The sequence below is a fragment of the Rhineura floridana genome, chromosome 1 (assembly GCF_030035675.1).
Source record: "Rhineura floridana isolate rRhiFlo1 chromosome 1, rRhiFlo1.hap2, whole genome shotgun sequence".
In the NCBI taxonomy this organism is placed as follows: domain Eukaryota; kingdom Metazoa; phylum Chordata; class Lepidosauria; order Squamata; family Rhineuridae; genus Rhineura; species Rhineura floridana.
In genome coordinates this window covers 306,490,557-306,510,081 of record NC_084480.1, presented here as the reverse complement: position 1 = coordinate 306,510,081, position 19,525 = coordinate 306,490,557, and the positions used below count along the sequence as shown (strand labels likewise).

Genomic DNA, 19,525 nt, shown 5'->3' with positions numbered 1-19,525 from the left:
AAAATCTTCCTGTTAGATCAGTGCAACAATGGAACCAATTACCTATGGAGGTGGTGGGCTCCCCAACACTGGAGGCATTCAAGGGGCAGCTAGACAGCCAACTGTCAGGGATGCTTTCACTTGGATTGCTACACTATGCTACACTTCCAACTCTATGATCCCTAAGCTCCCTACGCAAGTATGAACATTAACTTCAAACACATGTTGCTTCTCATTATTAGGATTTTTTTTAAAACAAAAGAGTAAGCAACATGAATATCAGCTAGTAAAAAATAACTGAAAAGTTGCCCAATGATGGTGCTTGTTAAGAAAATTAATTTCTTAGCTTCATTCTATATTTCAAAGACTCTTGAAGTCCATGAAAATTCCTATGTTAATTTTATCCAGATAATTTTTTTTTCATTACTTACATATCACTTGTTGGAGTAGGTTTTGGAGAAGGACTTGGTAAATTCCCCTCCATAATTTCATTAAAACTATTGTTTCCAATGTTCTTGGCCAGCTGTGGAAAGTATAAAATAGTGCTATTAGTCTGAAGACTTTATATGCATAATATCTGACATAAAATGGATTTTTAAACTGTATCTTACGATACAGTCAGATAACCCCTTCTGCAGAACAGACATATTGAAAAGTAAACAGCATAGGCCTCCTGAGAAACCTTTTTCTTACAAATTTTAGCCTAGTATCACCAATAATTTTACATTCAAGGAAACTGTATAGAAATCAGACACCCACCAGAATCACACACATTGAATGAAAAAGAACATGCTAGTACTATTAGGGACATAGGAAGCTGCCTTATATCAAGTCAGACTATTGATCCATCTAGCTCAGTAATCTCTGCAATGACTGCCAGGGCTCTTCAGAGTTACTTACAAATTTGTAGCATTAAAAAAGCCCCGTGCATCGTGAGCATCTGCAAAGTGCTGGATTTATTGAGCTTTCTTTATCCACCAGGCGTTCTTAAGTTCTCTAGTTCTTCTTTGGACCTCAGCCTTTGCACTAGGATAGATTTTTTTTCTTAGCAGTGCAGTTAATGTCATTTCGCCATATCTGGAAGGCTTTCCTTTTCTTGTTGATATGTTCAATCTCGCTATCATTCTCATCAAACCAATCCTGATGTTTCTTAGTTTGGTATCCAATAGTTTGTTCACATGCTGCAATAATGGATGTCTTCAATTGACTCCAGTGTTCCTCGACATTTTCAGGGAGTTCCGTCGGTAGATGTTTCATGAGAGTTGTTTGAAAGCAGGCTCACTTAATAGGATCTTGAAGGGTATGGATGTTTATTTTACGCCTTGGTTTTCTTCCTTGGAGCCTACGTTGAGGAACAATATTAATGGCCATAGTGGATCAAATTAATGGGTGATCTGTCCAGCAGTCATCAGCACTTGTCATGGCCCTAGTGAGGAGTACATCATGACGACCTTTGGCACGGACAATTACATAATCCAGGAAACTGAGGGTGCTTCCATTATGTTTTAAATTTATTTGTCTGATAAAAGAGTGTGTTTGTAATAACAAGATTATGGTCTGCACATTTAGTCAGAAGTAGAATTCCATTCAAGTTGCTATTGCCAACTCCTTTCCCAATGGTTTCTGGCCATAAATCGAAATCACGCCCAACACTTGCATTGAAATCGCCCAAGAGGATAATTTTATCCTCCTTAAGTATCTCTGATAAGATGGTGACCAGCTAGTTATAACATTGTTCCTTGATCTTCATCAGCATCTGATGTTGATGCATAAGCACTTAGAATTTTTTGGCAAGTTTTAACCGGAGAGTTGAGAGTCGTTCATTAATGCCAGTTGTCCTTCTCCTGCTCTTCAAGTTTCCTGGAGTACTGCTATGTCATTATTAAAATGTCTCAACTCCCTTGCAATGATGGCAGTCCTGCGTTCAGGACGTTCACTATCTGTATTGTCCAGCAATGTCCGTATATTCCATGTTCCAAAGTTCAGTTGTCTTTTGCAACCGCTAAGTGGTGACCCCACTGGATGCGGTAATCCAGTCAGGGAGAGAGATGAGGCAGACTATGTTTAGGGCACCTTTTCTAGCCTCCTCCCCATACGGGGTGAGAAGAGTGGATCCTGAATAGGACTGCTCAGTCGTGGATATAGCTGCCGAACTACTCAACTGCCTCGGTCCTTGAGCCAAGACAACTGAGTCTGTATCCACCACCCATGTGCCGGTCCATGACTAGGGGCTTCTCGATTTCAGAGTCCTGCCCCCGTCGCCTATCGCCCTGGGACTTTGGGTTTGGTTTGGTTGGAAGACGCCTGTGTGTGAATTTGTTTTATGTGGGGAGATCGGTGCACAACGATCCACACACAATCTTGACAGAAAAAGCCTTTGGTCCAATGGCATGGATACCACGACGATTGGAAGTCTTTTATCTGCTGCAGCCTTCATCCGCCTCACAGCCATTGTAACATACACATTGTTATCCTCCGCCTGTTCTGCTGTTGAGTACATTCTTGGATTGTTTTTTGTCTGGTTCCTCTCCCTTGACCTTACCGCCATGGGTGACCCTGCTGGGAGCATGACTCCCAACGGCATCACTCACAGGGTTCATTGGAACACACAAGCCCACTCACCACTACTAGGTGACGATCCAGCGAGGGGTTTAGGCAATTACTTATAAATGAATGAAATAGCATCATATACCTCTGTAAGACTCTGGTTTGCAGTATGTTTTGTTTTGTTATTTGGAAGTGAATGGCTGCACTGTAGTTTATTTTAAAGATTTATGGGTATATCTCATAAAGTAATATACTAGCTAAAATGTGCCTATTAACATGAAACATAAGTGTGTGTGCTTACACTTAGTGACTAATTAGACACTTAAACAGAACATCTTGCTCTCACATAGAAATGAGGTTCTTCTAGGGGTTAGGTCTTTAACTTTCAGATGGACTGGTTACTAAATGGAAAAATGCTCCCTTGTCTGTTTAAGCAGATTTTGCTGAGGTTGGTGTCTATTTATAATAATAATAATAATAATAATAATAAATAATAATAAATTTAATTTCTGTGTCGCCTATCTGGCCAATGGCCACTCTAGGCGACGTACAAAATCGTTAAAACACAATATGATAAAATACAGTAATACAATATAAAAACAGTATAAAAGCAATACAGCTGGAACAACAATATTAAAACAGGGCAGGAGGCATTTCAATCATAGTAATTAACCCTCCCTGGAGATCCCGAAGGCCTGTTGAAAGAGCCAGGTCTTTAAGGCTTTCCGAAATGCATTTAGGGAAGAGGCGTGCCGGAGATCTTGTGGGAGGGAGTTCCAGAGGGTGGGGGCCGCCACTGAGAATGCCCTCTCTCTAGTACCCGCCAATCTAGCTGTTTTTGTTGGCGGGATTGAGAGAAGGCCCTGTGTGGCCGATCTTGTCGGGCGGCATAATTGGTGGCGTTGAAGGCGTTCCGTAAGATAAACTGGGCCGAAACCGTTTAGGGATTTAAAGGTTAATACCAACACCTTGAATTGGGCTCGGAAAACAACTGGAAGCCAGTGTAGATCGAACAACACTGGTGTGATGTGATCCCGGCGGCGACTGTTCGTAAGTAGTCAAGCCGCCGCATTTTGTATAAGTTGTAGTTTCCGGACCGTTTTCAAGGGTAACCCCACGTAGAGTGCATTACAGTAATCCAAATGAGAGGTGACCAGGGCGTGTACTACCAGTGGGAGCTGATGAACAGGAAGGTAGGGTTGCAGCCTTCGTATGAGGTGTAGTTGATACCAGGCTGCCCAGCTCACTGCCGAAATCTGAGCCTCCATGGACAGCCTGGAATCAAGTACAACCCCAAGGCTGCGGACCTGGTCCTTCAGGGGTAGACTCACCCCATTGAACTTCAAGTCAACATCTCCCAACCTCCTTTTGTCCCCCACGAGCAGCACCTCGGTCTTATCGGGGTTTAGCTTCAGCTTGTTCCTTCCCATCCATCCACTCACTTATTCCAGGCACTTGGAGAAGGTCTCCACAGCCGACTCTGGCGAAGATTTAAACGAGAGGTAGAGCTGAGTGTCATCTGCATATTGGTGACACTGCAGCCCAAATCTCCTAATGATTGTCCCCAGCGGCTTCATATAAATGTTAAATAGCATGGGAGAGAGGATAGAACCCTGTGGCACACCACAATTGAGAGGCCAAGGGTCTGAAACCTCCTCCCCCAATGCTACCTGTTGGTACCTGTCGGAGAGAAAGGAACGGAACCACTGTAATACAGTGCCTCCAATTCCCAATCCCTCCAGGCGAAGTAAAAGGATACTGTGGTCGACAGTATCAAAAGCCACTGAGAGATCGAGGAGGACAAGAAAGGTGAATTCTCCCCTATCTAATGCCCTCCTCAGATCATCTACCAGAGCGACCAAGGCTGTTTCAGTTCCGTGACCAGTCCTGAAACCCGATTGGTATGGATCCAAGTAATCCGTTTCATCCAAGTGTGCTGACAACTGGTTGGCCACCACTCGCTCAATGACCTTGCCCCAAAATGGTAGGTTCGAAATTGGGCAGAAGTTATTGAAAACTTGGGGATCCAAGGAGGGCTTCTTTAGGATGGGCTTTGCAATTGCCTCCTTGAAGGCTGATGGCATCACACCCTCTTGCAAGGATGCGTTTACCACCGCTTTGATCCCCTCGCCCAATTTCTCTCTGCAGCTCATAAGGAGCCACGAAGGGCAAGGATCAGTAAGGCAAGTGGTACGCTTCACAGATGAAAGCACCTTGTCCACTTCCTCAGAAGGGAGAAGCTGAAACCGATCCCAACTTACCGGCATGCAACTGGCCAACTCTGGTTCATTCACTGTATCCACGGCGCACGGGATCGAGCTCCGTAAGTGTTCGATTTTATCAGCGAAGTGCCTTGCTAATAAGTCACAGGAGGCCTTTGACTGTTCCAAGGGCTCCTGAGCAACTGGGCCGACCAGGCTTCGGACCACCTGGAACAGCCTCCTGGGACAGCACTCCGCAGACGCAATAGAGGCAGCAAAGAAAGCCTTCTTTCCTGCCTTTATTGCTACTTGGTAGGCAGCTACTGCTGCTCTAACCTGTGTCCGGACATCTTCGGAGCGGGATTTCCGCCACCGGCGTTCTAGTCGTCTCACCTCCTGTCTCAGACTACGCAACCGCGGTGTATACCATGGTGCTAGCTGAGTTCTATTCAGGGGGAGAGGACGTTTCGGAGCCACCCGGTCTAATGCCCTGGTGATCCCCTCATTCCACTCCATCACCAGGGTTTCAACCGGGTGACCTTCAGCAGGTTCCAATTCCCCTAGCGCAGTCAGGAATCCATCCGGATCCATCAGGCGCCTGGGGCGGACCATTCTAATAGGTCCTTCACCCCTGCGGAGGGGGCATGGCAACGAGAAGTCCGTATTTACCAGGTAGTGATCTGACCATGACACAGGAGTGGCATAAACCACTCCCAACTTCAGACCACTTCTCTCCTCTCCCAGGACAAACACAAGGTCGAGAGCATGACCGGCTACATGGGTGGGCCCAATATTACTTAGGTGCAGTTCCCAGGAAGCCATGGTTTCCAGGAAATCCCGAGGGGCTCCTGTGAGGGCGGCCTCAGCATGCACGTTAAAGTCACCCAGCACTAACAATTCTGGGGACAATGCCCGTACAGCCGAGACCACCTCCAGCACCTCGGCCAGGGAATCTGCTGTGCAGCGGGGTGGGCGGTACACCAGCAAGATCCCTAAACTGCCCTTCGGGCCCAACCTCCAGTACATACAATCAACAAATTGAGTCCTATGGAGAGGAGGTCTGGCAAAAAACAAGGACTCTCGATAGATGACTGCCACACCCCCTCCCCGCCTTCCCACCCTCGGCTGCTGTGCATAACGGAAACCTGGCGGACACATGGCCTCAAGAGTGGGAGCAGAGGCTTCGTCTAGCCAAGTTTCCGTAATACATGCCAGGTCTGCCCGCCCATCCAAGACCATATCATGGATGAGCGAGGTTTTCTGAGCCACAGACCTGGCATTACATGACAGCAGTCGAAGGTCGGTAGGAACCTTGCATCCCCCAGTTTTCATCTGGTTCTGAGCAGACCCGGAACACGGGATGGATATAATGCATCTATCCCGCGTTCCCCTATTCCGGCATGGTCTGCCAGCAGCACCCTTCCAGCGCCTGCCGCCCAAACTTCCTATAACTTGGCCCCCCACCTCCGTCCCTGGTTTGCACATGCCTCTATCCCTATCTGCCAGTCAACAGGCCACCCACCCTAATAACATTAATCCGGAGACCCGCCTCCGTACCCTATAACAACTGTAATACTAAATTAAATTAAATTAAATTAATTAAACTAAATAAATATAATTTCAACCCAATTTCACATTCACACACATTCACACACACATATTTATTGTTGCTACCACTTGTGTTATGTTTTACTTTAGTACACTTTTGTTTGGTAGTATTTTTCCATGCATCCTAAGGCAATACAGTAGTCCCCTTTCCCATTTCCACATACAGTGGGGCCCGGCTTTCCGCTTTCCGGTGTTCCGCTGATGCGGCAACTTTCAATTAGGGGAAATTCCCCGTTTTAAAGCCGATTTTGTGGTTTGTTGGCATTTTGCGACATTTTCGCGCGACGCAACCCATTATAGTCAATGGGTTCCACTTTACGGCGACTTCCGCTTTACGGCAGAGGCCTGGTCCCTAACCCGCCATATAAGCGGGGCCCTACTGTAATCTGTTTTCCTAACCTGGGCCTATGCACAGATGACAACCTCTGGAAAACATACTGTTCTGTTAAGCTAGCAAATCCCACCTACGTAAGAACATTGATATATTCATAGCAATTAAAGCACAACTCCATAAGTATGTATGTTATTGAGCAATTCAGACTCCCTGATCCATTGTGGAGGAGGGAGCTTGGATGGACAGAAGTGTCCTTCTGCCCAGCCCTGCCTGGCTCTGCCTGAGAGGAGTGCCTTAATGTACCTGCCCATGTGTTGGGCAGACAAAAGCTTCTGTTAATAGCCAGCAGAACCCCCTGAAAGGGGGATGGGGTGACAAAGGATCCACTGGGACCTGGACAATATTTCTGCTGTCATGTGGTTGACAGCAGGCCTGATCTGGAACTCTTTGCTAATTTAACTAATTTAAAGAGATAGCTAACTTAATTTTATTTCTTAACTAGCTAATTAACTGGTTAATTCCCATGACTAATACTTTGCTTCTGAAACGTTTCTGACAAGCATCCCTGATGCTTGAAGACTTTGTCTCCTGATGTTCCGTATGCGTAACAAAATCTGAATTTTTACTTTTTTCCAGAATTACAGTACTGTAGCTGGTTAGATGGTTTGCTCCACGAAAATTTCAGATTTCTTACTTAGACTTTACTAATAAATATACATTCCTCACATTTTCCACCACTTTTCCTCTTGTATTTCTAACCTGTTTCATTTTCTTTCTATGTTGTCCTCTTTTTTCAGTGTTCAGATTGCTGTTTCCCATCAGTATACACTAATCATTTTGCTCTTTCATTAATTATTAATTTGCAATGCTCAATACTTAAAAAAAGTTTGTATTTTATATTAGATGGATATCAGTATTGACTAACAGCAAAGAAGAAGCTTTAAATATGGCTTTCCGTGGAGAACAGAGTGCAGGGGAAAATAGTTTAGAAGATCTTACAAAAGCCATTATTGATGACATACAGAGATTCCCTGGAAATGATGTCTGCTGTGATTGTGGATCACCAGGTATTTCTATGTGCATTAAATATATTTTTACTAACAGAAATTTTCTGGCCAAGTGTTTATTTCTAAGAAATTATTTAATTCATCTGTTAAACTTTGAATTTGTGAGTCAAATATTATTAGTTGTCTTGCTGTTATAAGAAAAATAACTGTTTTTAATGCTATTTGTTGTTTTCCTCTGCTTTTTGTTCAGATCCCACATGGCTTTCAACTAACCTGGGTATTTTAACCTGTATAGAATGCTCTGGAATACATAGAGAAATGGGTGTTCATATTTCTCGAATCCAGTCTATAGAGCTAGACAAATTAGGAACATCCGAACTCTTGGTAAGCAGCATTATAAAATGACCAAAATTCACTAGCCTTAGAACTAATACACGTGTGCAATTACCACTAACAATAATGGAATAAAGATGTGGAAGGGTTGTATGTAGCAAAATGGAAAAGTAAATGTTTTGCATGCAGAATCCTAGCGTCAATTCACAGGATCTCCAGGTAGGCCTGGAAAAGACTATTGCCTTAAACTCTGAAGAGCCCCGGCAGTCATTGCAGAGAATACTGAGCTAGATGGATCAATAGTCTGACTTGATATAAGGCAGCTTCTATGTCCCTAATAGTACTAGCATGTTCTTTTTCATTCAATGTGTGTGATTCTGGTGGGTGTCTGATTTCTATACAGTTTCCTTGAATGTAAAATTATTGGTGATACTAGGCTAAAATTTGTAAGAAAAAGGTTTCTCAGGAGGCCTATGCTGTTTACTTTTCAATATGTCTGTTCTGCAGAAGGGGTTATCTGACTGTATCGTAAGATACAGTTTAAAAATCCATTTTATGTCAGATATTATGCATATAAAGTCTTCAGACTAATAGCACTATTTTATACTTTCCACAGCTGGCCAAGAACATTGGAAACAATAGTTTTAATGAAATTATGGAGGGGAATTTACCAAGTCCTTCTCCAAAACCTACTCCAACAAGTGATATGTAAGTAATGAAAAAAAAATTATCTGGATAAAATTAACATAGGAATTTTCATGGACTTCAAGAGTCTTTGAAATATAGAATGAAGCTAAGAAATTAATTTTCTTAACAAGCACCATCATTGGGCAACTTTTCAGTTATTTTTTACTAGCTGATATTCATGTTGCTTACTCTTTTGTTTTAAAAAAAATCCTAATAATGAGAAGCAACATGTGTTTGAAGTTAATGTTCATACTTGCGTAGGGAGCTTAGGGATCATAGAGTTGGAAGGGGCCTCTTAGGCCCTCGAATCCAACTCCCTGCTCAGTGTAGCAATCCAAGTGAAAGCATCCCTGACAGTTGGCTGTCTAGCTGCCCCTTGAATGCCTCCAGTGTTGGGGAGCCCACCACCTCCATAGGTAATTGGTTCCATTGTTGCACTGATCTAACAGGAAGATTTTCCTCATGTTCAGTTGAAATCTGGCTTCCTGTAACATGAGCCCATTATTCTGTGTCCTGCACTCCGGAACGATCGAGAAAAGGTCCTGGCCTCTGTGTGGCAACCTTTCAAGTACTTGAAAAGTGCTATCATATCTTCCCCCAAGTCTTTTCTCCTCAAGGCTACACATGTCCAGTTCTTTCAGCCTCTCCTGACAGAGCTTTGTTTCCAGTCCTCTGATCATCCTTGCTGCCCTCCTCTGAACCTGTTCCAGTTTGTCCGCAGCCTTCTTAAAGTGCAGTGTCCAAAACTGGATGCAGTACTCAAGATAAAGCCTAACCATGCCGAAATGTTCATTTAATATGTGAGGAGGGCTGAATGAGCCCCTCCCCCCCCGACAGGTCTGTGAGCTGCATACAGGAGGTGTGGAACTTCGAGCCTCTCTATCTGGCCCCTGGGATTCTCTCCAAGCCACACCCCCTTCTGGCCCTGCTTCACACCCTTGAGTATTTTTGCTTGGCTGGAATGTGCCCTTGAACTCTGAACATGTCTCTTGCTGGTCTGGATGGAGGACAGAGAGGGTGTGTAGAAACTACCCTACTGTGCAAAGGTAAAGTTCACATTTGTTGCTCTGGCCCCACCCACCCCTGGCATGTGGCCCCCAGAAGGTTGTCCAAACCAGAGTGCAGCCCTCGGGTTTCTTACCCCTGCAGTACATGCTTTGATGCACAGACATATATGAGTACAGCTGACTACTTACCTTCCTGTGCATGTAGCCCACTGCTAGGTTTGGGCATCTATATGTTTCTGCCAGGTGGTGAGAAGACTCCCATCTACTTCCCAACGTTCTCTGTATTTCTGATCAGGTGCAGAACTGTGGATACAATTTTTCTTACCAAGTCTCAAGTGAATGCTGATTGTCCCAGCCTGCCCATTGGTTTTGGAGCCCAAATCAGAGAGCGTTCTGCATCCCAGAATAGGGTCCAAATCTAGAACTCTGTTGTGTTTCCATGGACGATAGGGAGAAATTTCAAACACACTGTTCATTTCTGCTTAGGAACTTTAAAAACACACCCTGCCCCCTATGTGGAACTGCCAGAGCTCAGTGGAAGAGTATTTGGTTTGCCTGCAGAAGGTCCCTGGCCCAATCCCTGTAATCTCCAGGTAGAGCTGGGAAAGACTTCCTGTCTGACCCTATGTCACTGATGCTAGTCAGCGTAGTCATTACTGAGCTGGATGGGATCAATTGTCTGACTTGGTATAAAGCAGCTTCCTGTATTTCCAAGGCAGTACCCCCTACCATGCAATGCCAGCACAAATTGTGTAAGGATAGCAAATTTGATTTGGGAAGACAGGGCTTCCCAAGATTACAAGCATCTTATATTCTGAAAGTACCAGTGATGCTTACACCAGCATTTGTAATGTGAAATAAGATGCTTAACTCTGGGCAGGATGGGGAGAGAGGACCTTTCATACCTGGATGATCCCTGCTTGGACCACAGGAATTGCTATGGTGAGCAAAAAGAGAGAGATGGGCATTTTTTCCCCAACAAATTCTTCATTAATTTAAAGTTTGCAGTGAAATTTATAAATTTTTGTGTGTGTTTCCAAATAAGTGATTCTGAGGGGGAAATTGTAAATATGGTTTTGTTATTACTGTATGATGATTTTGACTGATTTGTGAAAAGAAAAATGATCACCCTTTCATGCAAGGCTAATGAGATTTGCAAGTTAATATTTTTATTTGCCTACTTGAAAAAAAAATCTAATTCACACAATGCCTCACAATGTCAAAATAAGAGTGCTTTTTGTTTCCTTGCTGAGCTGTGGTTCTGGCTACAGCACTGCTTGAGGCCTAGGAGAATACTGTCTGCTTTGAATTCCAAAACAGCACTATTGCTGTGTGGCCCCCTCTAGTCTCCAGCCACTCAATCCTTTTCTGATCATCTTATGTCCTTAATGCTTCCATACTCTTTTTGTCATCCTTTTGCTCATCCCTTCCAGCAGTTCCAAGCTATCATTTTCTATGTGATGTTTGGACTCTGCTGCAATTTAGGCTTGAAGATAGGGGCAGGCTGGATATAGAAGTACCCATGGATCAGTCACATTTGCTGTATTAGTTGAACTTGGGAAATGTTGCCTAGGACACTCACTGTAATCATTTTAGGATTTTGTTCATAACTCTGAGGGTTTGAAAATATACTTTTAAAAATATAAATTGGTTATATCAGAATTTCAATACATAACCTGCTTACACAGATCATTAATATGTTAAAGTTAATGTGTGGCACAGCATTTTCATTTCTAGGCTCAACAGGAACTGGACGCTTGTAATACACAGGGTTCGGTGTGGGAGACACCTTATGATCAAGAGATGTTTTGGTAAAAGCAGCAAGGAATCTATACACTTTAGAGAATGGGCGAATAAATTATTGTTATATTGTTGGTCAGATAAAGAATTTCTTTTTAATTCTTTAAAATGAATTTGTGGCTTCAAATACAAAATGGAATTTGACGTTTTATTTAAAAGCAGTCTGATAATTTCTATAGGAAGTCTAGTAACAATTTCCCATTTTCAGGACTGCACGTAAAGAATTTATTACTGCTAAGTATGTAGATCATAAGTTCTCCAGAAAGACTTGTGCATCTGCAGCATCTAAACTGAATGAACTACTTGAGGCTGTTAAATCCAGGGATTTACTTGCACTACTTCAAGTCTATGCAGAAGGGGTCGAACTAATGGAGCCACTGCTGGAGCCTGGACAGGTAAGACATTAGTGAAGATATCTGAGAGAGATGAGCATGTTTAAAGCATTTTTAAGAAAACCCACAACTCTGTAAATAGACATATAATAGAATAATGGATAATAATTATCTGCTATGTATCTCACCTTAATGCAAGCTGCTTTTATACTATGAGCTTCTTCTTTGTCCAGAGGCAATATACTTTATTTTGTAACATATTCTTGTGCTCAGATCAGATTGGAAGGCCATTTTATATAGTCAGTTTTTAAAGCAGTAATTCTGTGAATGTCTTTAATTTATCCTGGCTGACAAAAATGACCTGCTTTGTAATATTTTTATTCAGATGAAATGAACCCTAGATTCCCCGGAGGGCAGTGCTAACCCTTGGGATGGAACCTCCCTTTGGCTGTGTAGGCAGGATCTACTTCTAAATGCCTCACCCAGGGGGAGGGTCCATCCCCGCTCTCCAGGCCGGCCCTGCCTTTCACTGGGGATGGTTGGGTCTAACTGAGCTCCTTAAGAGCTCAGCTACTTCTATTTCCCTTTGTTTTTTCCTCACCTCCCCTATTTCCTCTTCTCTTCTTCTAACTCTCCTTTCTTCCCTCCCTTCCCCTCAGCCTCAGTCAGAGCAGGTTGGAGGAACACTATCAGGCTGCAATAGGGAGTTTCAGTGACAGTTCGTGCTCCAGGAAACAAATGGAGGCACAACCGAGTTATAGCACAGACAGGTGCGACCACAGGGCCAGCTCCAGGCATGCCGGGGCCCTTGGGCATCAGGTTGCCCTGGGCCCCGGCGTGTGTGCACGTCCGCATTTGTGCATGCACAGCCCCCCACCTACCTGTCCCCTGTCTTTTACTATTGCCATTAACCAAGATGGCGGCCGCGGTTTCCCCAAGGGGATGAAGCCTCCGCCGCCATCTTTGTTGATGGTACGTGTGTGTGCTACGCGCACGCATTTCTGCCATCAACTAAGATGGTGGCAGGGGCTTCAGTACTTTAGGGAAACTGCGGCCGCCATCTTCATTAAGGGCAATACTGAAAGGCAGGAGACAGGTAAGTAGGGGGCGTGGGTGGGCTGTGGATCGCGGAGGGGCCGCTGAGGGCCCCCCTATTACCCCGTAGCTCCAGGGGCCCTCGGGCCAGTGCCCCACCTGGCTGCCCTTTAGAACCAGCCCTGGGTGCGACATCGGGCTACTGGCAGGGCACACCTAATTGGCTTAAGAGAGGCGCAGCCACTATTTTTGGCAGGGGGCTGCATTTGCATGGGCTGAATTTTTCCTTCCAGAAGTCCAAGTAGTGAGGTATGGACTTGTAATGCGGCCCCAGTTCACAGCCCGCATTGGCTCCTTACCCACCCCCACCTTGGGATCGGCAAGAGTCGCTTCATTAGCCACCATGGAGACCAGCAGAGCTGGCAAATCCTAGGTGATTAGCCCCACAGAGGACCAAATGGGTTTTTTTGCACAGCAACTGGGAAGATTTTGCGCATTGATGAGGTGAGTGCACTCAGTTACCCCATGACTGGTCTACTTGGGGAGGAGAAGTTTCCCAAATTCATGGTCTGGATTAATGGAATAGTGGAAAAAGAGGTACAGGGGGCCAAAACCTCAGCAGGCACTCCTAGGACCTCTGCCACCCATAATTCCCAGAAGGGATCAAGGAGGGGGGGAAATCTTGCTAAGAAGAAGAAGGAAAAAAGGAAGCACCTTAGCATGTCTCAGCAGTTTAAACCCAGGTGCACCAAGTCATCATCCCCCATGTTTTAAATCTTCTCCCTCTTCCCACTCCTCCTCTGTAACATCATATTCACACTCTCCCCAGTCATCCCCTGTCCATGGCAGGGGCCAGAGTAAGGGGCATAAGCACAAGACCAAGGTGGCTATGAGGGTCTCCCCTGCAGGGAGGATGTGCAAACATAGCAGGAGGGTGGTGGCAGTTCTGGGTTTGCTGTTGGATTCTGAAGGCTCCCTCTCCATGGAGGAGAGGGAGAAGGGAGAGCTCTCAGAGGAGGAGCCTTAGTGGCTGAGGCCAGGAGAATGCTGGAGTTGCCTGAACAACAGGTTAAGACCACAGAAGGCACGGCATCCCTTTCTAAGGGGGTTAAAACTGCTTTTCCAGAGTGCCAACAGAAGTCGGCTACTACTCCCTTTCCTGGCTCATTCCAGGATCTGTGGAAAGTTGTGTGGGCCACCCCCACAAGCACAAACCTTTTCACAAGCTGATCAGAAAGCACTATCTCTTCCCACAGTGGATGACAAATCAGCTGCAAACACGAGCAGTGGATTCCCCTGTGGCAGCTTTGTCGTCTTCTGCAATTATCGGAAGGGAAAGGAGGTCTGAGGGATCCCTACAATAAATGTGTGGAGACAGCTCTTCCTAGAGACTTTGAGGCAGAAGCAGCTGCGTTTAGGGTTTCCACAGTGACTTCTGTCATGGCACGGGCCAGCATGCTGTGGGCACAGGAGCTTGCTAGCAGAGATGATGTCCCAAAGTCAGTTAAGGATGATCTAGCTTAACTCACCATAGCAGCAGCCTTCCAGGCATATGCTGCAAGGGATGCCGTACAACTTAATGCCAGGGCAATGGCAGCCAGCATGGTGGTGCATCACAAGGTATGGCTACGCAGCTGGGATGTTGATCCTGGGTCTCAGAATCGACTGGCAAATTACCCTTTTGGGGGGACCAAGTTGTTTCGGGAGCCTTTTGAGAAGGTGCTGGTGGAGACCGGGACAAGCAAAAGGCGCTTCCTATTTAGAAGAAGGATGACGGTAAGCAGCAACAGAGGCAGTTCTTTCAGTCTTCCAAGTCATACCAGTGGCAAGGTTCCTTGGGAAGCTACAAGCCACATTGGGGCTGCTTCCTCACATACTCAACCCTCCACATCTTATTCTTGCAACACCAAGTTCCAGAAAGGACCTAAGGAGGGTTAGTCAGCATGACACCAGGACCCCAGCTCCTCCAGGAGCTATAGGGGGCAAACTCAGACACTTTGCAGACAGATGGGCGCAAACAACAATGGACAAGTGGGTATGCAAAACGTTTTCCTTGGGGTACTCCTTGGAGTTTTCCAGGTGGCCAAGGGAGAAATTTATAGAAACCACGTGATCCAGGAAACCAGACAAGCATTGGGCGTTTTGCAAGGCCATAAGTCACCTCCTGTCTATCCAAGCAGTGGAGCCAGGCCAGGCTCAGGATCGAGGGCAAAGAGTGTACTCCATTTTGTTTCTAGTCCCAAAGAAATATGGGGATGTCTAGGCCATACTCAATCTCAAATGGCTGAATAGGAGGATGGCCTGCAAGAAGTTTAAAATGGAAACCCCCATGTCAATCTCAGAGGCCATAGCTCAGAACTGGATGGCATCCATATACTTGTCAGAGGCCTATCTCCATGTTCTGTTAAATAGGAGACACAGGAAGTTTTTGCGTTTTTGTTACAGACACCAGCATTTCTAGACAGGGCACTTCCCTTTGGGCTCACCTCTGCCCCCAGGGACTTCACCAAGGTTATGGTGGCCTTGGTTGCTTATCTCTGGACTGAGGGGGTGCAGGTACACCCTTACCTCGATGACATCCTGGTGAGGGTGCCTTTGAGGGGAGCAATGCTGCACCCATGTGGATGCCACCTTGTTATGCCTACGGAGCCACAGGTTCGTAGTGAACCTCAAGAAGAGTGCTCTAGAACCCACACAGGACATCATTCACCTGGATTTATGGATAGATTCACAACAGTTTTGGATGCATCTTATGGACAAGTGAGTGGGCAAGATTCAGACCTTGGTGAAGAAGGTGGCGACTTTGGAATCTGCAGATTTGGTGGAATTAGCAGAATTACAGGTTGTGCTAGTTTCTTGCCAGGATCTGTTGAACTGGGCACGTTTTTATACTCGTCCTCTTCAGCTACTGATTCCTTTTCAAGAACTGATACACAGTTGCACACTTGGAGTATTCAGATTCCACTGGCGTTGCAGAGTGAGCTGACTCCACAGCAGTTGCTAGAGCGAATAAACTTGGAGAGTCCAGTCAGGAGGGTGTTCACCTCAGATGCCAGTTTGTTTGGTTGAGGGGCACATCTGGACTTGCATGTGATGGAAGAGGTGTGGTCCACTAAAGAAAGACAGCAGAGCATCAGCTGGTTGGAACTGAGGGCAGTGCAGTTGGCACTGTTGGATTTTGCTCCTCATCGAGGGATGCCATGTGCTGGTGAGAACCAACAATGTGTCCGCCATCAAGGGGGTACAAGTTCAAAGGCTGTAATGCAGGAGGCACACTTGTTGTTCAGGGCAGAGTTACATCTACAGTCTACAGTCCCTGTGAGCAGAGCATGTGGTTGGGGACACTGAATGTCACAGCAGAACAGTGATTTCAGAGGCAGAGTGGTAGTTACATGCCCAGGTTTTCCAGCAGGTGTCTAACCACTTTGGATGTCCTATCCTGGACCTTTTTGAGAAGCATCACAGTGCTCAGATATATTTATTTATATATTATTTTATTTATATCCCACCCTTCCTCCCAGCAGGGAGTCTCTTCTCTCGTCACCGGTCAGAGGGGGCATTGGCGTTGGATGCTCTGGTAGCAGATTGGCCTTAGGGGCTTCTCCATGTCTTCCCACCATTCAGCCTTACCTGCAGGCAATTCGACAGATAACACCTGTGGGGGGAGGTGAAACTCATTAAACCTTACTATCCAAGGAGGCCATGGTTCCCAGAACTGCTACATCTCTCCAAGGAGAGACCCTGGCGCCTTCCAATTCAGAGGATATGTTGACCCAAGGGCCTATGGTTCATCGTTGTCTGAATCTATTCCATCCGACAGCGTGGCAGCTGAGCAGCTCTAGTTGAGGGAGATGGGGTTCTCAGAGGAGGTTTTAGATACACTTCTATCTTTCCGTAAGGCCTTCACAAGCAAAGCATACAGTTCAGCTTGGAAAGTGTTCCTGGGTTGGTATCACGGGTGGGGAGGAACCCTTCTTCCAGGGAAAGGGTTGATGTTCTGGGGTTACTCCAGTCAGGATTAGATAAAGGTTTACACTAGTACCATTAGGCGACAGGGTGTGGTGTTAGGCAGCATACCAGACAGTAGAGAGGATTTTTCATTGTCTGCACAGCCTGTGTTTCAACATTTTATCAAGGGGGTTGGGCAGCAGAATCCTCCAGTGGTTCACTGTCTCCCTATGTGGAATTTGAATTTGGTGTTATCTGCGCTCATGGGTGCTCCTTTTGAGCTGCTAGCCACTTGTGATCTTAAGTTTCTTACACTCAAAACTGTTTTTTGTGTGTGTGTGGCTATTACCTCGGCACGTCGGGTGTCCAAGCTCGGGGCATTGTTTTTGAATAGCCATCTATGCGTTTTTCACCAGGACAAGGTGGTCCTGCACCTGGACCCATCATTCCTTCCTAAAATTAACTCTTTGTTCCATAGGTCACAGGAGGTAGTCTTACCATCGTTCTGCCCAAACCCAGTCTTGCCCAACAAAAGGATGTGGCATACCTTGGATGTCCATAGGGCTTTCCGGTTTTATTTGGATAGGACTTCTGCATTCTGTAAGACAGGGTTTTTTTATTTCCTTTGGGGGGAAGTCCCCTGGGTGTAAGGTTTCATCTTCCTTCATCTGATGCTGGCTGAAGGAGGCAATCGTTTTGGCCTATCAGGCACAGGGAAGATTTCTTCCGGAGATTTCACAGCTTATTCTCTTACGGGGGCATCTACATCAGCAGCTTTCTAGGGTAGTTTTCCTCCCTTAGACATACACAGGGCAGCCATGTGGGCCTTGCTGCACACATTTTCTAAACACTATAAAATTGACTTCTTGGGTGTCTGCGGATGCTCTGCATCCAGCGTTTGGACAGAAGGTTCTGCAGAGAGTAGTGCGCGCATGACCATCTGTCCAGAATAGCCCTGGTATATTCTGGTCTGGTACGTTCCGAGGGTTAGGACTGTCCTCCAGGAACCTCTGGGAAAAAACAAATTCTTACAGTGAATTTCTTTTCCCAGGGGTTCTTGGAGGGCAGGATCCCGCCTCTTTATTCCAGTTATTGGGTCATGCATGGTTTAGAGGCTTTTGCCAGCACCCTACCTAGGGCCTCCTGGGGACTTCCTGGCATTTTCTTAGCTGTTGCTTCTAACAAATGTACTTGTTTTTATTTGTTAGTTTTTGTCTGTTTGCTTTGATGTTTTCTGTTTTTTAATAAGTTCCTGTGGTTCCTGTCAGAGTGGTGCGCCAGGCAGGTCTGGTTTCTTCTACACTGTGGGAGCCTGGATGGGGTTGAAGGGCTGTCCTTGCTCTGACATCTGGCCTGGAGAGTGGGGATGGCCTCACCAAATTCCTGAGTGAGGCATTTAAAAGTAAACCTGGCCTACATAGCCAGAGGGATGTTCCATCCCAAGGGTTAGGACTGCCTTCCAGGAACTCCTGAAAATAGAAATTCACAATAAGAATTCCAGTTTATCCTTAATCTCGCAACTCTTTTTTTCTGTCTTTAGGAGCCAGGTGAAACAGCCCTTCATTTAGCAGTCCGGACTGCTGACCAAACCTCACTCCAACTGGTTGACTTTCTTGTACAAAACTGGTAAAAACTATCTGCTTGTATTGTTGTTGTAAACATTAAATCAGTCTCCCTGAAACTTTGAAAAACTAATTACATGTGATACATAGAATCATAGAATCATAGAGTTGGAAGGGGCCTTGTAGGCCATCGAGTCCAACCCCCTGCTCACAGGAGGAGATTTCACGCCCGTGCCTGACCGCCTCCGTCAGGACGGCGCTACCCTTGGGGATTCTGATGCTTTCCCTCCCGCCGCCTTCCCCGGAGCGGCCTCCGGGTCTACCTCCAATTAAGAACCTAATATAAGAAAAGTCGTGTTGCTATCACACCAAGGGTAAAGTATACTTAAAACAGGCAACTTGCTTTTTTTCCAGAAAAAAACACCATGTGGGGCCCCAATCAAGACTTGCAGAAAAGGTGTAACTCTTCCCTTCCCTTCCTACCTTGGTTCTCCACCAGAATCACCCCAAGCTGCTACTTAACCCCAAATATGCTATTTTCAATAGACAGAACCTTCAGGGCCACATGCCAGTATATGTGTATGTGGGGGTGTTTCTGGTGAGAAAATAGCATGGGGAGGAATGAGCTACCCACTTTCCCTGAGCTGCAGTCCCAATCTTCACATCTGTTTCTTTGTGAAAAAGAGAAAGCTGTAAGTGTTCTCAGTTTGGCCCCCATTTGATGTTTTCATTGGGCTGTCTACCATAGCTCAAGACTAACTGTTCACCACCATTTCAGAATGCATCAATGTGAAGTTGGAATTTATTCATTTTGCTCTGGCATGCATCACCCATTCTTCCACATGCACTGGTCACCACCTTCCTATTCTTCTGGCTCTGACATGGTCTCCAATCTTGGTCTTCCTGCTCTTATAATAATTTTTGAATAGTAGATTGACTGCTTATCTTGCCACTACAAGACTCAGCTTAACCTTTTTCTAGCAGCTGCCACAATGTTTTTATATCATTCTGGTATTTGCGGAGTGGAGTAGGAATATATGCAAGTCTGTTATATTTGGGGACAAGAAGATTGTCTGCCATAGTATTTTGCCTTGGATGCTAGAACTACATTGGAGATAAAATGGGGAATAGGATGGCTTCCATTA

General features: G+C 45.5%; 1 protein-coding gene across 7 annotated transcripts in view; it reads left to right on the top strand.

The window, feature by feature from the left end:
* Positions 1-19,525, top strand: part of ASAP1 (ArfGAP with SH3 domain, ankyrin repeat and PH domain 1) — a 284,334-nt gene that overhangs the window by 216,408 nt on the left and 48,401 nt on the right. For all 7 annotated transcript variants that reach the window (XM_061606851.1, XM_061606803.1, XM_061606813.1 and 4 more), the window contains 5 exons: positions 7,573-7,736; positions 7,927-8,060; positions 8,626-8,717; positions 11,712-11,898; positions 18,359-18,444. In XM_061606851.1, coding sequence (XP_061462835.1) covers positions 7,573-7,736; positions 7,927-8,060; positions 8,626-8,717; positions 11,712-11,898; positions 18,359-18,444 — 663 coding nt within the window. The remainder of the gene's footprint in view (positions 1-7,572; positions 7,737-7,926; positions 8,061-8,625; positions 8,718-11,711; positions 11,899-18,358; positions 18,445-19,525) is intronic.